The sequence below is a fragment of the Haliotis rufescens genome, unplaced genomic scaffold (genome assembly GCF_023055435.1).
Source record: "Haliotis rufescens isolate VD_foot unplaced genomic scaffold, xgHalRufe1.0.p SCAF_322, whole genome shotgun sequence".
Classification (NCBI taxonomy): Eukaryota; Metazoa; Mollusca; class Gastropoda; order Lepetellida; family Haliotidae; genus Haliotis; species Haliotis rufescens.
Genome location: NW_025964027.1, coordinates 13,318 through 34,130, shown reverse-complemented (window position 1 = coordinate 34,130; position 20,813 = coordinate 13,318). Strand labels below are relative to the sequence as shown.

Here is a 20,813-nt window from a genome sequence, read left to right as displayed (position 1 = left end):
ATTATATCATTGTGTATATAAGCAATATATCATTATGTATATCAGCATTATATCATTGTGTTTATCAGCATTATATCATTGTGTATATCAGCATTATATCATTATGTATATCAGCATTATATCATTATGTATATCAGCATTATATCGTTGTGTATATCAGCTTTATATCATTGTGTTTATCAGCATTATATCATTGTGTATATCAGCATTATATCATTGTGTATATCAGCGTTATATCATTGAGTATATCAGCATTATATCATTATGTATATCAGCATTATATCATTATGTATATCAGCATTATATCATTATGTATATCAGCTTTATATCGTTGTGTATATAAGCTTTATATCATTGTGTATATCAGCTTTATATCATTGTGTTTATCAGCATTATATCATTGTGTATATCAGCATTATATCATTGTGTATATCAGCGTTATATCATTGAGTATATCAGCATTATATCATTGTGTATATCAGCATTATATCATTATGTATATCAGCATTATATCATTATGTATATCAGCATTATATCATTATGTATATCAGCTTTATATCGTTGTGTATATAAGCTTTATATCATTGTGTATATCAGCTTTATATCATTGTGTTTATCAGCATTATATCATTGTGTATATCAGCATTATATCATTGTGTATATCAGCGTTATATCATGGTGTATATCAGCGTTATATCATTGAGTATATCAGCTATATTTCATTGCTTCCCCCCAAACCCCCACCCCCTACATATAATACGGGATTGTGTATGGTACTCCAGCTGCAAAACCAGATATATATTCTAAATTAAAACTATATCCTAAATATTGTTGTTTTTGTTTTTTATACTTAATCTTGCAACAATGTATTCTTGTGTGCAGACAATTTGTATTCCCACGGCCTGAAGCATAATTATTTGTTTCATGCAATATCAGCGGGACAATTCATTGTTTTCGATAAAATCACAGCCAAATGGTCGGTCCCTAATAACTCACTAACAACGTATTTCTATATGCCCACACGTCAGTGTTAATGAAGTGTATATATCAGGTTATAACTTAGTGTGGAATATAGAAACTCACATTAAAATATCTATACTAGAATAAGTGCACTTGATGAGACTGAAGTTAACTCGACACTTAATCTATCTACCGCCTGTAAAGAATAACAAGACTATACACGTTAACACACTGGTGTGACGTCATGACACAAAGGAACACAAGGTACAAATTTTCAATTGTGAAACATTGTTAGTCTTGAAACCCCACTTACTGTTGGAAGAGTTAATAAAAGATTAAAAGAACACTACCCATTATTTTTTATTCCAGACATGATATAATCTGGCCGTTTTCACTTTGAATGACGGTGTCCCTATTAACGAGTTTCTGTTGTATACAAGTCACTGGACCAGTGAATGGTTGTAGGGACAAAGGTGTGTTCACGTGGAAGCACCTGCACGTGTATGGTAATGGAATCAGTTCAGAGGACAACAGTATTAATGAGGACGTGACCCTCACCTTGGCCGGATAATATGAAGTAGAAGTTTTCAGCGTAGTGACCTTGACGGATGATGATCCTCTTTGGTGGGATTCTGCAAATTTATGCACAAAATTTAGATAACCAGTTTATAACAAACCTGTACATCGAGGCGTATAATCGACCTACATTACACATCTTTTGAAATACGCTCGTTACAAAACGCATCTAACACATCTGACTCGTTCAGCAATCTCTGTTTCCATCAAACACATCCATGCTATCATCGCCAGTCACCAGCATTTATCAAAAGTGAGTGAGTGAGTTCGGTTTAACGCCGCTTTTAACAGTATTCCAGTTATATCACGGCGTGTCAGCTTAATGTGGGAGGAAATCCTGAAGTGATGCAGGTCTCAGACGTTTACCACTTCGGTGAAACCCACGAGCACGGTTTTGTAGCTGACAAACCTAGAAACATAATCGGGGCGAACCGGGATTCGAACCCACAATCATAAGTTTCTGGCGTGCCCAAGGGACGCAACTCTGCACAGCGAATCGCGGCGCCTTAGACGACTGGGCCACCCGTTCCCCTCTCAAGAGTGAATGACCTGAGTGATATTCAGGAAGTCCAGAGAACAGGAATGCCCACGAGTACATGGTGCTGGCGTATCGATAACGTGCCGTCGAATACAGTGAAAACCTCTTAACCGGACATTCTCGTTCCTATTTAAGACGTCCGGATCAGGAATCATATGAGTAATGTCTCATGAATCATTGGTACGCACGGAGTAATGTCCCTTGAATCATTGGTGCGGACAGAGTTATGCCAGTCAAACGCATTTGCGGTCTGATGGTGGGCCGATACAATTATCTGATACCGATGTCAGCCAGCACTGCCGATCATATACCAGCATCGGCCGATAAGGTTGTGCTTGCTGGTCTATCACCATAGCAACAAAAGCTCTCCTCCCACAAAGACCATTTTATTTACTTTTTTACACCAGCCGACCTGAAGCGGAGAAGAAAACTATTTTTAAAAATCATTTTTTTGGTGCTTTTTTACTCCCACCTACCCACAGGCATTGTCCTGTACAAAATCCGTAAGCAAGTAAAAGAAAGTGGCCTTAGTAGGTGTCCGTTGTCATAGCTACACAAATATGGCCCTGTGAGGCGAGGATGGTGCACTTACACTTCATACCACGCCACCTTGGCCAGCTTCTCCTGCATGTGGAGGGGGTATTCAGCGAAGGACCGAAGACTCTGGAGCCCGAACATCGCCTGCCGTATAAAAAACGTCAACAACACTCAATCTTTATATTCATCAACTGTGGACAGGGATATGCTTATCATTCATAAGACGCCAAAATGACTTAAACTCCAAATGTACACTGACCGTCTGAACCTGCTCCGAGGAACGCTCATCTGACGGGAGACTGAGGATGTGTTTCACCTCGTTGCTGATGGAGATCTGGAAACACACGACGTCGCCGGGCATGAGGGAATTAACACTTACCAAGTTGTCATTATCATATAAGAAACTGGTACACTGACAGATATTCATTTATAAAGAACAGTTTTTGTTCCCGTCATTCAACTTCCCATGTTAAGCAATTATTCATAAATAAAAGTGTGCACCGTATTCAAATTAGATTTGACCAACATTAATATCTAAAACTTGATGGATGACAGGAGGCTGAATGAACACTTGTGCACTGTGACGCACATAAACAATTCACTCTAAAGAACAGACTTTATAGAAACTGTCACATATGAATTGAAGTAATGCAAGGTGAAGGTCGTACCTCCTTCCTAGCCTTGAAGTAGGAGGGGTCGAAGGACAGGCCGGAGTTCTTCATGTTGCTGTCGTCGCTCTCGCCCGCCATGTCGGTAAACGTCTGCGGACGTCCCCCCTCACCAGCCCTGGAGAGATAAACACAAACTGAACGCTGTACATCTCAAATATGTGTATCCCCCCGAGGTCACCATGTCGCCGATCTTGATTTAACCCCTGCACATACGTCATCTTAAATGAACTAACATTTTGAACTAACCCCTACAATAACGTCATCTTAAATGCCTGTATCGCCGAGGTCACCACGTCATCCATTTTGAACTAACCCCTACAATAAAGTCATCTTAAATGCCTGTATCGCCGAGGTCACCGTCATCCATTTTGAACTAACCCCTACAATAACGTCATCTTAAATACCTGTATCGCCGAGGTCACCGTCATCCATTTTGAACTAACCCCTACAATAACGTCATCTTAAATGCCTGTATCGCCGAGGTCACCGTAATCCATTTTGAACTAACCCCTACAATAACGTCATCTTAAATGCACCGTGAACTACTGACAGGACGTGTAAGTAAGTCACGTGATTGTTGACCTCACACAGGAATACGTCCGAGTACACTGTCCTGGTTAAATTTGAATCAGGTCGTTCAAACATCATTTTGATTGTGCTGCTGACTAAAATTATATCATGTATGTGATGTGTGCCATAGCGTTTTTTTAACATGAAAACATTTAAGTATTTAGTCAACAGAAAACCATATTTACAGACTGTTTATGTTTTAATGCACTATGCAGTTGCTTTATAGGGATCTAGCCAATAGGGTATGTTTGTTTGTTAACGCCGCACTCAGCAATATTCCAGCTATATGACGGTGGTCTGTAAATAATCGAGTATAGACCAGACAATCCAGTGACTGACATCATGAGCATCAACCAAGTAAGTCAGCGAGCTTGACCACACGATCCCGTTAGTCACGGGGTGTTTATATACACTATAACGCTGGTGTGTGCAGATATGATCGTATATAAGTCACGTGTTACATTCGGTCTTCCAGCCTGTGGGTATCGCTCGATGGCTTCCTGTAAATGCAACCATCCAGTCGTGCACTTACTTCTGTGATATCATGGATGCTATGTTGCGCATGATCATCATCAACTTCACCGCCTTGATGAATTTGTCCCTCACCTGCAACAGCAATGTGCGAGTTAGCCCAGACAGTGTATACAGTATTTCCCCCTAGTGGGTTAGCCCAAGTGTAAAGACAGTGTATACAGTATTTCCCCCTGGTGAGTTAGCCCAAGTGTAAAAACAGTGTATACAGTATTTCCCCATAGGGAGTTAGCCCAAGTGTAAAAACAGTATATACAGTATTTCCCCATAGTAGGTTAGCCCAAGTGTAAAGACAGTGTATACAGTATTTCCCCCTGGTGAGTTAGCCCAAGTGTAAAAACAGTGTATACAGTATTTCCCCATAGGGAGTTAGCCCAAGTGTAAAAACAGTATATACAGTATTTCCCCATAGTAGGTTAGCCCAAGTGTAAAGACAGTGTATACAGTATTTCCCCCTGGTGAGTTAGCCCAAGTGTAAAAACAGTGTATACAGTATTTCCCCATAGTGAGTTAGCCCAAGTGTAAAGACAGTGTATACAGTATTTCCCCCTGGTGAGTTAGCCCAAGTGTAAAAACAGTGTATACAGTATTTCCCCATAGTGAGTTAGCCCACGTGTAAAAACAGTGTATACAGTATTTCCCCATAGTGAGTTAGCCCAAGTGTAAAGACAGTGTATACAGTATTTCCCCATAGTGAGTTAGCCCACGTGTAAAAACAGTGTATACAGTATTTCCCCATAGTGAGTTAGCCCAAGTGTAAAAACAGTGTATACAGTATTTCCCCCTGGCGAGTTAGCCCACGTGTAAAAACAGTGTATACAGTATTTCCCCATAGTGAGTTAGCCCAAGTGTTAAGACGGTGTATACAGTATTTCCCCCTGGTGAGTTAGCCCAAGTGTAAAGACAGAGTATACAGTATTTCCCCCTGGTGAGTTAGCCCAAGTGTAAAGACGGTGTATACAGTATTTCCCCCTGGTGAGTTAGCCCAAGTGTAAACACAGAGTATACAGTATTTCCGCCTGGTGAGTTAGCCCAAGTGTAAAGACGGTGTATACAGTATTTCCGCCTGGTGAGTTAGCCCAAGTGTAAAGACGGTGTATACAGTATTTCCCCCTGGTGAGTTAGCCCAAGTGTAAACACAGAGTATACAGTATTTCCGCCTGGTGAGTTAGCCCAAGTGTAAAGACGGTGTATACAGTATTTCCCCCTGGTGAGTTAGCCCAAGTGTAAAAACAGTGTATACAGTATTTCCACCTGGTGAGTTAGCCCAAGTGTAAAGACTGTGTATACAGTATTCCCCAATAGTGAGTTAGCCCAAGTGTAAAGACGGTGTATACAGTATTCCCCCCTAGTGAGTTAGCCCAAGTGTAAAGACGGTGTATACAGTATTTCCCCCTGGCGAGTTAGCCCAAGTGTAAAGACAGAGTATACAGTATTTCCCCCTAGTGAGTTAGCCCAAGTGTAAAGACGGTGTATACAGTATTTTCCCCTGGTGAGTTAGCCCAAGTGTAAAGACGGTGTATACAGTATTTTCCCCTGGTGAGTTAGCCCAAGTGTAAAGACGGTGTATACAGTATTTCCCCCTGGTGAGTTAGCCCAAGTGTAAAGACGGTGTATACAGTATTTTCCCCTGGTGAGTTAGCCCAAGTGTAAAGACAGAGTATACAGTATTTCCCCCTGGTGAGTTAGCCCAAGTGTAAAGACAGAGTATACAGTATTTCCGCCTGGTGAGTTAGCCCAAGTGTAAAGGCGGTGTATACAGTATTTCCCCATAGTATGTAAACAGTATTTCCCCCTAGTATGTCCGGGTATCATAAGAGGGTTGGCGCGGGTTAGGGGATCAACACCAGGGTGGATACTGGTGCCGGGCACCTAAGGGGCATACCTCTGCATAATGGAATGTGCAACAAGAAAGATTTGTATTTTGAAAATATATTCGTAATAGGTTAAATACATCGCAATATCGAAATAAGAATCTACATGTAGCACGCAGTTCAGTATGGTAGCTTAATGCCGGACGTCAAGTCGGCTTTGGTTTTGACGACCCTGATAATTATATCCTAATCGGATTCGTTCGTATGAAAGGTGTCAATTTTCTCCTTAACGATGGAACATAACTAGACAAACATTTTATATCGCTCACGAGCTTCAGAAATTATTTACCTCCCCGGGCGCATGTCTAACAGTCACGTGGTCTCCAAACACGCCGCCATCAATCTCCCGCCGACTGGTGACTATGGAGACAACGTCATGCATAGATCTACACTGGCGAACACGTCGACGTCCGTCACGAGCACGATGGTGTTTATCGTCACGAACAACATCATTCAACCCAACCCATTTTGCACTTGACAAGGGAGGTAATCTTTTTGTAGCTGAAGAAAATTCACCCGATTCAGATAAAGAACTTTTAAGGTCAAGGTCATTTTTATGATCTTCATCCAAGGAAGAGAACTCAGCTCCAACATATTCCCTTTCCGCGATTGGTTCTAGGAACGGTTCACGAACGGGTTTCCGTTTCCGTACTTCCGTGTGGTGAGACCCTTTTTCACAATCCGCGTCCGGTTTTAGTTCCGCATCCTCGGGCAGCTCATCCACGAATAGTTCTGGGTCTGTGAAGGTGTAACTGTCGATGGAGGGTAAGTACAAGCTCATGGCGCCGGACGTCTCCTTATTCGCACCCACTCCACGGGTTTACGGTTTCCTGAACATCTCTGAAACTGTTCCCAATGACGCCATCTTCCACTCGGTTATCCAGCCGAACCTCAGCTCTCTAGTAAGCAGCTATGCCGTCCAGTATACTGTGTAGCGCTGTCCAGACGTGGTCAAAGTTTGACCGTTTAGTTGACCTGGTTCAGTTATAACGCTCATCTGTTGATGGACCAGTGGCTTTCCTTGATGACGTTTAGCCCCACCACGATTCAGGGGTTAATAATGAGTCGTGCACGACGTACGGTAGGACGTACACGTCATGCTATACAACGCAGTGCAGACCCGAGAGAAAATCCTTGAGAGGACATCTCGTCATTTACTACCACCACGTTAGGCAGATGTCTCTATACACTGGTATGTAGTGGATATACCAGATTTAGTACTGTCCTCTTGTGACGTCCACCTGTGTTTATGCACTATAACACATCACCAGTGCTGTAGAGTGCATGTACCAGCCAACGGTCCACTCGCCACGCCCTCTCGCTTTCCCACGTATCTAACGCCAACGTTCACGTCAAACAGAAAAGAACAAACATTTACCTCCCACTACGCCAAGAGAATGGGCGTCTTTACCAGGTGAAATGGCGAGCCTCAGTCTGCACACAATGCGCTGGACTCGGTCAACAAGCCCTTATTAAGTTCAGTATCACTTGACTCGGAGTCCATAACGTACGCTTTGATACGCCGAAATAATGTGAATCTATTCACCTCTGGCCCGGCTTTGTGACGGCTGTGAAATGATAGAACACGTTTTGCAATGTTCCACTGTGGCTGAAGAACTATCTTGTTCTGAAACAGCCTTGTTGTCGTCGACTCGCGGCATTCTGTTCCCTGGTAACTTAATTCTTCACACACTGCGAAAAATGACAAGTGTAATAAATGGTCATAATATAATTATTTCGGGAAGCACAGAATCACTACCAGCCTAGGAGGTCGATCGTAAACTGTGTATTTTTATGCATTATCGATGCCTGGCACTGTGTTATGATTCACTTTCATTTAAGTGTTCTCACGTCTTCAGGGCTACCCATTTACCACAGAAATAGTTTTCAACTTGCCAGTCCATTCCAACAGTTTGTGTGTGCACGGAGCGGCCGTGAGAGGGTGAGAGTTTGCAGAACCATCCCTCCTACCCGTGGCATTGGCGGCAGTCATTTGTGCAGTTTATCTGAAACATTGTCTGTATTGCCGCTTGTAACAGCCAGTATCGATCCTAAGATCAATTCACACCGAACAATTCGCACATTCTACGATCTCCGTCCATCAAATCGGTATTTTTATGCACTGTGCGGAGTTACAGGCAATTGTTGAGAGGAACCCTAATCTCCCGTTACGACGGAATCACACAACGCATTGATGTAAGGTAGAATCAGTAGGTGTGTGGCGTTACAACGGAATCACACAACGCATTGATGTAAGGTAGAATCAGCAGATGTGTGGCGTTACGACGGAATCACACAAAGCATTGATGTAAGGTAGAATCAGTAGGTGTGTGGCGTTACGACGGAATCACACAACGCATTGATGTAAGGTAGAATCAGTAGGTGTGTGGCGTTACGACGGAATCACACAAAGCATTGATGTAAGGTAGAATCAGTAGGTGTGTGGCGTTACGACGGAATCACACAACGCATTGATGTAAGGTAGAATCAGTAGGTGTGTGGCGTTACGACGGAATCACACAAAGCATTGATGTAAGGTAGAATCAGTAGGTGTGTGGCGTTACGACGGAATCACACAACGCATTGATGTAAGGTAGAATCAGTAGGTGTGTGGCGTTACGACGGAATCACACAAAGCATTGATGTAAGGTAGAATCAGTAGGTGTGTGGCGTTACGACGGAATCACACAACGCACTGATGTAAGGTAGAATCAGTAGGTGTGTGGCGTTACGACGGAATCACACAACGCATTGATGTAAGGTAGAATCAGTAGACATGTGGCGTTACGACGGAATCACACAACGCATTGATGTAAGGTAGAATCAGTAGGTGTGTGGCGTTACGACGGAATCACACAACGCATTGATGTAAGGTAGAATCAGTAGGTGTGTGGCGTTACGACGGAATCACACAAAGCATTGATGTAAGGTAGAATCAGCAGGTGTGTGGCGTTACGACGGAATCACACAACGCATTGATGTAAGGTAGAATCAGTAGGTGTGTGGCGTTACGACGGAATCACACAACGCATTGATGTAAGGTAGAATCAGCAGGTGTGTGGCGTTACGACGGAATCACACAACGCATTGATGTAAGGTAGAATCAGTAGGTGTGTGGCGTTACGACGGAATCACACAAAACATTGATGTAAGGTAGAATCAGTAGGTGTGTGGCGTTACGACGGAATCACACAACGCATTGATGTAAGGTAGAATCAGTAGGTGTGTGGCGTTACGACGGAATCACACAAAGCATTGATGTAAGGTAGAATCAGTAGGTGTGTGGCGTTACGACGGAATCACACAACGCATTGATGTAAGGTAGAATCAGCAGGTGTGTGGCGTTACGACGGAATCACACAACGCATTGATGTAAGGTAGAATCAGTAGGTGTGTGGCGTTACGACGGAATCACACAACGCATTGATGTAAGGTAGAATCAGCAGGTGTGTGGCGTTACGACGGAATCACACAACGCATTGATGTAAGGTAGAATCAGTAGGTGTGTGGCGTTACGACGGAATCACACAAAGCATTGATGTAAGGTAGAATCAGTAGGTGTGTGGCGTTACGACGGAATCACACAACGCATTGATGTAAGGTAGAATCAGTAGGTGTGTGGCGTTACGACGGAATCACACAAAGCATTGATGTAAGGTAGAATCAGTAGGTGTGTGGCGTTACGACGGAATCACACAACGCATTGATGTAAGGTAGAATCAGCAGGTGTGTGGCGTTACAACGGAGTCACACAACGCATTGATGTAAGGTAGAATCAGTAGGTGTGTGGCGTTACGACGGAATCACACAAAGCATTGATGTAAGGTAGAATCAGCAGGTGTGTGGCGTTACGACGGAATCACACAACGCATTGATGTAAGGTAGAATCAGCAGGTGTGTGGCGTTACGACGGAATCACACAACGCATTGATGTAAGATAGAATCAGTAGACATGTGGCGTTACGACGGAATCACACAACGCATTGATGTAAGGTAGAATCAGCAGGTGTGTGGCGTTACGACGGAATCACACAACGCATTGATGTAAGGTAGAATCAGTAGGTGTGTGGCGTTACGACGGAATCACACAACGCATTGATGTAAGGTAGAATCAGCAGGTGTGTGGCGTTACGACGGAATCACACAACGCATTGATGTAAGGTAGAATCAGTAGGTGTGTGGCGTTACGACGGAATCACACAACGCATTGATGTAAGGTAGAATCAGTAGACATGTGGCGTTACAACGGAATCACACAACGCATTGATGTAAGGTAGAATCAGTAGGTGTGTGGCGTTACGACGGAATCACACAACGCATTGATGTAAGGTAGAATCAGTAGGTGTGTGGCGTTACAACGGAATCACACAACGCATTGATGTAAGGTAGAATCAGTAGACATGTGGCGTTACGACGGAATCACACAACGCATTGATGTAAGGTAGAATCAGCAGGTGTGTGGCGTTACGACGGAATCACACAACGCATTGATGTAAGGTAGAATCAGTAGGTGTGTGGCGTTACGACGGAATCACACAACGCATTGATGTAAGGTAGAATCAGTAGACATGTGGCGTTACAACGGAATCACACAACGCATTGATGTAAGGTAGAATCAGCAGGTGTGTGGCGTTACGACGGAATCACACAACGCATTGATGTAAGGTAGAATCAGTAGGTGTGTGGCGTTACGACGGAATCACACAACGCATTGATGTAAGGTAGAATCAGTAGGTGTGTGGCGTTACGACGGAATCACACAAAACATTGATGTAAGGTAGAATCGGTAGGTGTGTGGCGTTACAACGGAATCACACAACGCATTGATGTAAGGTAGAATCAGTAGATGTGTGGCGTTACGACGGAATCACACAACGCATTGATGTAAGGTAGAATCAGCAGGTGTGTGGCGTTACGACAGAATCACACAACGCATTGATGTAAGGTAGAATCAGTAGGTGTGTGGCGTTACGACGGAATCACACAACGCATTGATGTAAGGTAGAATCAGTAGGTGTGTGGCGTTACAACGGAATCACACAACGCATTGATGTAAGGTAGAATCAGTAGGTGTGTGGCGTTACGACGGAATCACACAAAACATTGATGTAAGGTAGAATCGGTAGGTGTGTGGCGTTACAACGGAATCACACAACGCATTGATGTAAGGTAGAATCAGTAGATGTGTGGCGTTACGACGGAATCACACAAAACATTGATGTAAGGTAGAATCAGTAGGTGTGTGGCGTTACAACGGAATCACACAAAACATTGATGTAAGGTAGAATCGGTAGGTGTGTGGCGTTACGACGGAATCACACAAAACATTGATGTAAGGTAGAATCGGTAGATGTGTGGCGTTACGACGGAATCACACAAAACATTGATGTAAGGTAGAATCAGTAGGTGTGTGGCGTTACGACGGAATCACACAACGCATTGATGTAAGGTAGAATCAGCAGGTGTGTGGCGTTACGACGGAATCACACAAAACATTGATGTAAGGTAGAATCGGTAGGTGTGTGGCGTTACGACGGAATCACACAACGCATTGATGTAAGGTAGAATCGGTAGGTGTGTGGCGTTACGACGGAATCACACAACGCATTGATGTAAGGTAGAATCAGTAGGTGTGTGGCGTTACGACGGAATCACACAACGCATTGATGTAAGGTAGAATCAGTAGGTGTGTGGCGTTACGACGGAATCACACAACGCATTGATGTAAGGTAGAATCAGCAGGTGTGTGGCGTTACGACGGAATCACACAAAGCATTGATGTAAGGTAGAATCAGTAGATGTGTGGCGTTACGACGGAATCACACAACGCATTGATGTAAGGTAGAATCAGTAGGTGTGTGGCGTTACAACGGAATCACACAACGCATTGATGTAAGGTAGAATCAGTAGGTGTGTGGCGTTACGACGGAATCACACAACGCATTGATGTAAGGTAGAATCAGTAGGTGTGTGGCGTTACGACGGAATCACACAACGCATTGATGTAAGGTAGAATCAGTAGGTGTGTGGCGTTACGACGGAATCACACAACGCATTGATGTAAGGTAGAATCAGCAGGTGTGTGGCGTTACGACGGAATCACACAAAGCATTGATATAAGGTAGAATCAGTAGACATGTGGCGTTACAACGGAATCACACAACGCATTGATGTTAGGTAGAATCAGTAGATGTGTGGCGTTACAACGGAATCACACAACCATTGATATAAGGTAGAATCAGTAGGTGTGTGGCGTTACAACAGAATCACAAAACGCATTAATGTAAGGTAGAATCAGCAGGTGTGTGGCGTTACAACGGAGTCACACAACGCATTGATGTAAGGTAGAATCAGCAGGTGTGTGGCGTTACGACGGAATCACACAAAGCATTAATGTAAGGTAGAATCAGCAGGTGTGTGGCGTTACGACGGAATCACAAAATGCATTTTGCTCTGTATTATTATCTCCATATGTCCCTGCAGGAATATAGTCTATAGTTCACTGTTGGCCATGTAGAAATGTCTCTACATATCCCTCCAGGAATATAGTCTATAGTTCACTGTTGGCCATGTAGTAATGTCTCTACATATCCCTCCAGGAATATAGTCTATAGTTCACTGTTGGCCATGTAGAAATGTCTCTATATATCCCTCCAGGAATATAGTCTATAGTTCACTGTTGGCCATGTAGTAATGTCTCTATATATCCCTCCAGGAATATAGTCTATAGTTCACTGTTGGCCATGTAGAAATGTCTCTACATATCCCTCCAGGAATATAGTCTATAGTTCACTGTTGGCCATGTAGAAATGTCTCTACATATCCCTCCAGGAATATAGTCTATAGTTCACGGTTGGCCATGTAGAAATGTCTCTATATATCCCTCCAGGAATATAGTCTATAGTTCACTGTTGGCCATGTAGAAATGTCTCTACATATCCCTCCAGGAATATAGTCTATAGTTCACTGTTGGCCATGTAGAAATGTCTCTATATATCCCTCCAGGAATATAGTCTATAGTTCACTGTTGGCCATGTAGAAATGTCTCTACATATCCCTCCAGGAATATAGTCTATAGTTCACTGTTGGCCATGTAGAAATGTCTCTATATATCCCTCCAGGAATATAGTCTATAGTTCACTGTTGGCCATGTAGTAATGTCTGTATATATCCCTCCAGGAATATAGTCTATAGTTCACTGTTGGCCATGTAGAAATGTCTCTATATATCCCTCCAGGAATATAGTCTATAGTTCACTGTTGGCCATGTAGAAATGTCTCTACATATCCCTCCAGGAATATAGTCTATAGTTCACTGTTGGCCATGTAGAAATGTCTCTACATATCCCTCCAGGAATATAGTCTATAGTTCACTGTTGGCCATGTAGAAATGTCTCTACATATCCCTCCAGGAATATAGTCTATAGTTCACTGTTGGCCATGTAGAAATGTCTCTACATATCCCTCCAGGAATATAGTCTATAGTTCACTGTTGGCCATGTAGTAATGTCTCTACATATCCCTCCAGGAATATAGTCTATAGTTCACTGTTGGCCATGTAGAAATGTCTCTACATATCCCTCCAGGAATATAGTCTATAGTTCACTGTTGGCCATGTAGAAATGTCTCTACATATCCCTCCAGGAATATAGTCTATAGTTCACTGTTGGCCATGTAGTAACTAAGTATAATTCTCCAAATTCCCAGCTGCTCGATGGATCAAGACAATCCTTCAATTTACGTCGCTATTATTTGAAAGACATTATTCCAACATGACGACTCTCTGCTTGTGCTTGGATTATCCTCGCATTGCAGGTTCTACTCTATGACAGTCTTAACAGTTGATCGATAGCCGGGGGATTAGGCTTTCTGTGAATGAAAGTGGTGGAAGTCCATTGGTGACAGTGTTGTTGGTGTGATCTGCTGACTCAATGACGGTGTTGAGTACTTGTCGTGTCGACGTCCTTCATTCCAGGGTCACGTGGGGATATAACGTGGTTTACCGAGACTTGGGGAGATCACGCTGATAAGGGGTGTTTACTGCTCACCACTCCATGTCTACACAACGCCGTCCTACAGATTCAACTTTTAATGAAGTGGACCCTATTCAAAATATTTACACGAACTTATTCGACTTACTCTAAATATATCTAGTGTGTCGATGACATAATGAGACAATATGACATTACTACATGGCCAACAGTGAACTATAGACTATATTCCTTGAGCGATATATACAGACATTACTACATGGCCAACAGTGAACTATAGACTATATTCCTGGAGGGATATATAGAGATATTACAACATGGCCAACAGTGAACTATAGACTATATTCCTTGAGCGATATATACAGACATTACTACATGGCCAACAGTGAACTATAGACTATATTCCTGGAGGGATATATAGAGACATTACTACATGGCCAACAGTGAACTATAGACTATATTCCTGGAGGGATATATAGAGACATTACTACATGGCCAACAATGAACTATAGACTATATTCCTGGAGCGATATATAGAGACATTACTACATGGCCAACAGTGAACTATAGACTATATTCCTGGAGGGATATATAGCGACATTACTACATGGCCAACAATGAACTATAGACTATATTCCTGGACGGATACATAGAGACATTACTACATGGCCAACAATGAACTATAGACTATATTCCTGGACGGATACATAGAGACATTACTACATGGCCAACAGTGAACTATAGACTATATTCCTGGAGGGACATATTGAAATAATACTACATGGCCAACAGTGAACTAATGAGTATATTTTTGGCGTGAAAACAGTTGAGTAATTGGTCAGTAGGTAGCCATATTTCCACCCGGGTGGATTCTATTACGTCAAGCCATGCCTGTATCCACTAACACAATGATGCAGGTAAATCCAGTAGTTAATGAGGACCCTAGAGACAGCGTCTCCTTGATCGCTTGATATGGACGTATTCCTAAATGTATCACTATCTAGTCAACACGCAGCGTACAATAACGCAACAGTGTCCCTGGTCACGCAACAGTGTCCCCGAAAATGCAACAGTGTCCCCGATCACGCAACGGTGTCACATAGTGAGTGAGTTTGGTTTTATGCCGCCTTTAGCAATATTCCAGCAATATCACGGCGTGGGACACAAGAAATGGGCTTAACACGTTGTACCCATGTCGGGAATCGAACCTGGCGTGACGGGCGAACGCTTTAACCACTGGGCTACCCGACCGCACATAGTGCAACAGTGTCCCCGGTTACACAACGGTGTCAAACAGCGCAACACTGTCCCCGGTCACGCAACGGTGTCACATACCGCAACAGTGTCCCCGATCACGCAACAGTGTCCCCGGTCACGCAACAGTGTCCCCGGTCACGCAACAGTGTCACATACCGCAACAGTGTCCCCGATTACGCAAAGGTGTCACATACCGCAACAGTGTGCCCGATCACGCAACAGTGTGCCCGATCACGCAACAGTGTCCCCGATCACGCAACGGTGTCACATACCGCAACAGTGTCCCCGATTACGCAAAGGTGTCACATACCGCAACAGTGTGCCCGATCACGCAACAGTGTCCCCGATCACGCAACAGTGTCACATACCGCAACAGTGTGCCCGATCACGCAACGGTGTCACATACCGCAACAGTGTCCCCGGTCACGCAACGGTGTCACATACCGCAACAGTGTCCCCGATCACGCAACAGTGTCCCCGATCACGCAACGGTGTCACATACCGCAACGGTGTACCCGGTCACGCAACAGTGTCCCCGGTCACGCAACAGTGTCACATACCGCAACAGTGTCCCCGATTACGCAAAGGTGTCACATACCGTAACAGTGTGCCCGATCACGCAACAGTGTGCCCGATCACGCAACAGTGTCCCCGATCACGCAACGGTGTCACATACCGCAACAGTGTCCCCGATCACGCAACGGTGTCACATACCGCAACAGTGTCCCCGATCACGCAACAGTGTCCCCGATCACGCAACAGTGTCACATACCGCAACAGTGTGCCCGATCACGCAACAGTGTCACATACCGCAACAGTGTCCCCGATCACGCAACGGTGTCCCCGATCACGCAACGGTGTCCCCGATCACGCAACGGTGTCCCCGATCACGCAACAGTGTCCCCGGTCACGCAACGGTGTCACCACATTCATCAGTGTCCCCGATCGCGCTTCGAGGCACGCCTGACGGGGCCACAGCAGGTCCGCCTCCAGACACTTGACGCGGTTACAACAGTCGGACAATTAGGTTGTTTAGGTGGTACTGGTCTGTTTGACCGATGTTTCCCTTGGACAGAAAAAAATGCCTTTCTGACAGTGTAGTTGTATGACTAGTTACACGAAATATGGCAGTGTACCTAATCGGTTCAGAAAGGGTATAACAATGTTCATGTTAATCCTCAATGTAAATTTTAGATCGCGTTTGTCAAAGGCAGGTACTGAATCAGAATCGGACACAATTAAAACCTCATTACATGATGGATTCTAGGCTATGTATAATGACCTCATGATTAAATAGCAGGAATTATTTGCTCTCGCTCCCATCGTTCGTAGGGAGTAGGGTTTTATGCCGCTTTTAGCAATGTTCCAGCAATATCACGGCGGGGGACACCACAAATGGGCTTCACATGTTGTACCCATGTCGGGAATCGAGCGTGACGAGCGAACGCTTTAACCACTAGACTACCCGACCGCCGTTCGTAGTAAACAGCACAGTTTTATTATATTCTCTTGAACGACATGAAACTTTGCATTGGTGGGACCCTGACTCGATTCTCACAATGTATTACTAGACACCCAAGTTACTCTAGCGGACAGACCGATGGATTGCCGCGAAAGGCAAGTAGAAAAAGATTGTGTAGATTTTGACTTTTCATAGTAACGTGACTGTATAAAAAAACATGTTTCAGTAGGAACTATATTGACTGTTGTCACCGTCCGACTGAAACACCACTTACATTCTGACGTCATATAAATTAATGCGCACATTCCAGGAAAGCTTGCAATGGTTCGGTTTAGGTAAAATTTGTGACATATTGGAAGAGATTTTTCGAGCGCAGAATTAAAGAATGACATTATATGATAAGGCTCGCTAAATACAATGTTTATTCATAGTACAGGATGTTTACTATCACCAAACACACAAGCGTGATAACCTCTATATATCTGTTGACTTACCAAAACCAAACAAATTGTCAACAGTTCTGTTTCTGAGGTTGACGCTCTTCAGTACACAGATATACCAACCTTTATACGGACACCCAGAGCTGGGCAGAAAGTGTTTTCAAACAAATTGTGTACAGGTTAAATCCAACACATGTTGCTTAATGCGAAGATTGCTGTGAAGTAACCCTCTTCTCATTCGGCTTGGATTGGAAAACAACCTTCTCATGTTGAAAGTCGTGAACAGACTGATGAATACCTGTGCCTCACACCAGTTACATGCTATATTTACAAACCTTAGTTAATTTTCATATGAACTCATAGTAAATGTACATAAACACAAGTATGTATAATAATTAATCTCTGCTATGGGTTCTCTTAAACATTCGCAGAGGGTAAAACTTACTTGAGTATATTTAACTTTTCATTACTTCTCAGTCATTGTTACATGAATAATTATGACTTTTGATATGCTTGTTTGTTTGTTGTTTAACGCCGCAATATTCAAGCTATGTGACGGCGGTCTGTAAATAATCGAGTCTGTACCAGACCATCCAGTGAATATGATGTGGGGTGGGGGTGGGGGTGGGGGGGTTGGGGTGGGGGTGGGGGTGGGGGGGTTATTTTTGTCCCTGCAATGCCACTGACAATCACAGACACCCTGTAGATTTACAGCCTTTACTCTGATATACGATGTTTGTATGTATTGAGTGTTTTCAGTTTAGATCCTATGACCTTAAAATAAGCATTATTTATTTCACACACTCTGGGAAACTGTTGAATTTAGGAATCTGAAATATACGTAGTGTGTCCGCAGGATTGGTCTATGTAACCGTTGCTCGAGGATTACAATCAGAATTTAGGATTGGCGCCATTTAATCCATTACTCGTTTCTCTCATTTAAAAAGAGGGGCAAAAGAAAATATGCCTCTCAGATGATTTTATTACATGCTTGATTTTCAACTGAACATATCTTAAGTTGGCATATCATGTCCCAAACAATGAACCGTACTGGAGTTTAACCAGCACTCAAAGAATGCTTCTTCATGGTTCATTATTTAAAAAACTTTATTTGATTTAAAACTTTAAAAAAAAAAAAATTATATTCCGCGTGATACAATAAGACAATGACAAATAGAAAACTCACCATCTTCGCTCGGACTTCCTTCGCCATTTTGTTCGCATTGGCCCGCATGAGAGCAGTCGACGGGCGATGGCCAGCGAGGACGGCGCTCCTCTTCTTGTTGACACTGATGCGGCTGTAGTCGGCGGAGACGCCGATAGAGTCGGGGCTGTCACTGTCCATTGAGGTCCCGCTCGGACTCGGCACATCAACGGCAGGACGGACCTTGGCAGACGACAACGGAGAAATTGTCTCCCGCATCTCGGCTGACGGTTCTTCATGAATGGTCACACTCACGAGATCTGGGGACAAGAGAGCCGAGGTGGGTCGACTCTGAGGCTGCTCCTCCTCCTTCTTCTCCTCCCTCTTCTCCTCCTTCTTCTCCTCATCTTTGCCCTCGCCCTCTTTAGTGACGTCTTTTGCTTCTTCCTCCTCCTCCGACGAAGAGGATTCGTCTGCAAGATCATCCAGTTCTTTAGGAAGGAGGTGTCTATAACGACGAAACAGACAAAACACCCCTTTTTTCCTCTTCTTTTTCTTTCCATCATCGCGATCGGACCTTTCTTCTTTCGATTTGGCGTGGACGAACCTCTGCAAGGCTTGAAAATTAGTGCCGGTGTAATTCTCAGGTTGGGAGTAATAGGCCAGGTCACTTTCCGGCGGATCGCTTTTGCCGCCCGACACACCAGCCGCAATTCCCTGCTCCAGACTCATGGCGTGGTGTTGATTATTTCTTTCACCTTCGCCGCTTTGCCATCAGAGGTCTGAAATATATGGACACGAGGAATATCAGGATTCGGTTAGACAGAGACATGAGAGACATGGATCCTACTGCATGCGGCGAACCCTGTCACTAGTCTATGACGTCACAGACATGTCTATGACGTCACATACATGCCTATGACGTCATGCGTTCATGCGTAGCCGCATCACTCTCGGACGCTGATATGTAGTTTGAGCGAGGAACTATGGGTAGGAAGGCGCCAACGCCTGCATTATATTTTATATACCCTAGTCGCTTTTTACGTTGTCTGTTTCACTATCGAAATAGTTTTCTTCTGATGTTAAATATTCTTCACATCAGACAGGATGACTAATGCTAAAAGAAAATAAATATGTTACTAGTTATTTTCATTGAAACAAGAACATAATCTTATTTCATATATTTACAAAAAAAATAGCATGTGAGCAGTAAATCTAATATGTTTTCGGTGCGGTCGGGTAGCCTAGTGGATTAAAGCGTTCGCTCGTCACGTCAAAGACCCGGGTTCGATTTCCGACATGGGTACAATGTGTGTAGCCCATTTGTGGTGTCCCCCGCCGTGATATTGCAGGAATATTGCTAAAAGCGGCGTAAAGCCATACTCACTCCCTCACTGATATGTTTTCAGAAAAGTTTATATTTGAGAAACATCATCATTGAGTTGTGATCACGTGGGTACAAGCCAGGTTGTGTCGGCTCGGAGTCAGTATACTGTGTCTGGGTGGGGTACTCATGTTAACCTGCGGCATAAATCGGCACCAGTCCGGACTAGTACAAGCAGCCACACACACACACACACACACACACACACACACACGCACGCACGCACGCACGCACACACTACATACACACACACACACACACACACACACGTGTGTATATAAGTGGAATCTTGGACGCGACGTTAAACCTCATTTCGTCTCTCTCTCTCTCTCGCTTTCTCTCTCTCTCTCTCATTTCATTAGAAGCGGTAATGAAACGAATAGATATACATACATATACATGCCGATGTCTCGTGTCTCCCCTGTCTGTCACCTCTGCCTCCCTGTCTGCGAGCTATCAGTCCTAATCTCTACCTCGCCACTCTACAACACTTTATCATGTTGTAAATTATCACAACTTTCATTAACAACCTGCGTTTATCTACATCCGTGGATATGTGGATACATATTGCTTCATATTGTCAGCAGACGACCATTCCGCCACATCAGGAATCAGGACCTTTTGTTCGCCGGACTTTGTGATATTGTTTCCCTTTGTGTAGGATAATATCCACACGTGCCTTAACTCTACCAACTGTCATAAATTCCATGTTGCTCGCGCACCCCTTTTACGCATGTTATAAGACAGTGAAGGAGATACGTTGACAGCGTTGTATATCTCACTGACTGGTATATGTGTTAGCGGGCTTTTGGCTGTCCTCGCGAGAAGTGGACGAGTTTTCCTGAGAGTGTTGATCGTCTCTGGGATGTACGGTCCTCG

At 43.8% G+C, this 20,813-nt stretch overlaps 1 protein-coding gene across 2 annotated transcripts; it reads right to left on the bottom strand.

Annotated features, from left to right (window-relative positions):
- Window positions 1-1,464: 1,464 nt before the first annotated feature.
- LOC125371971 lies at window positions 1,465-20,613 on the bottom strand. 2 transcript variants are annotated; one of them, XM_048380741.1, is made up of 7 exons: window positions 20,328-20,613; window positions 18,593-19,332; window positions 4,385-4,458; window positions 3,280-3,397; window positions 2,871-2,945; window positions 2,667-2,755; window positions 1,465-1,592 (listed from the first exon to the last, which is right to left on the bottom strand). In XM_048380741.1, the coding sequence occupies exons 2-7, from the start codon at window positions 19,280-19,282 to the stop codon at window positions 1,481-1,483; spliced, it is 1,158 nt and encodes a 385-aa protein (XP_048236698.1). In that variant the 5' UTR covers window positions 19,283-19,332; window positions 20,328-20,613; the 3' UTR covers window positions 1,465-1,480. The 2 variants fall into 2 exon arrangements, with proteins under 2 accessions (XP_048236698.1, XP_048236697.1); XM_048380740.1 differs by lacking the exon at window positions 20,328-20,613 and having other exon boundaries at window positions 18,593-19,416.
- Between the last annotated feature and the right edge of the window lie 200 nt (window positions 20,614-20,813).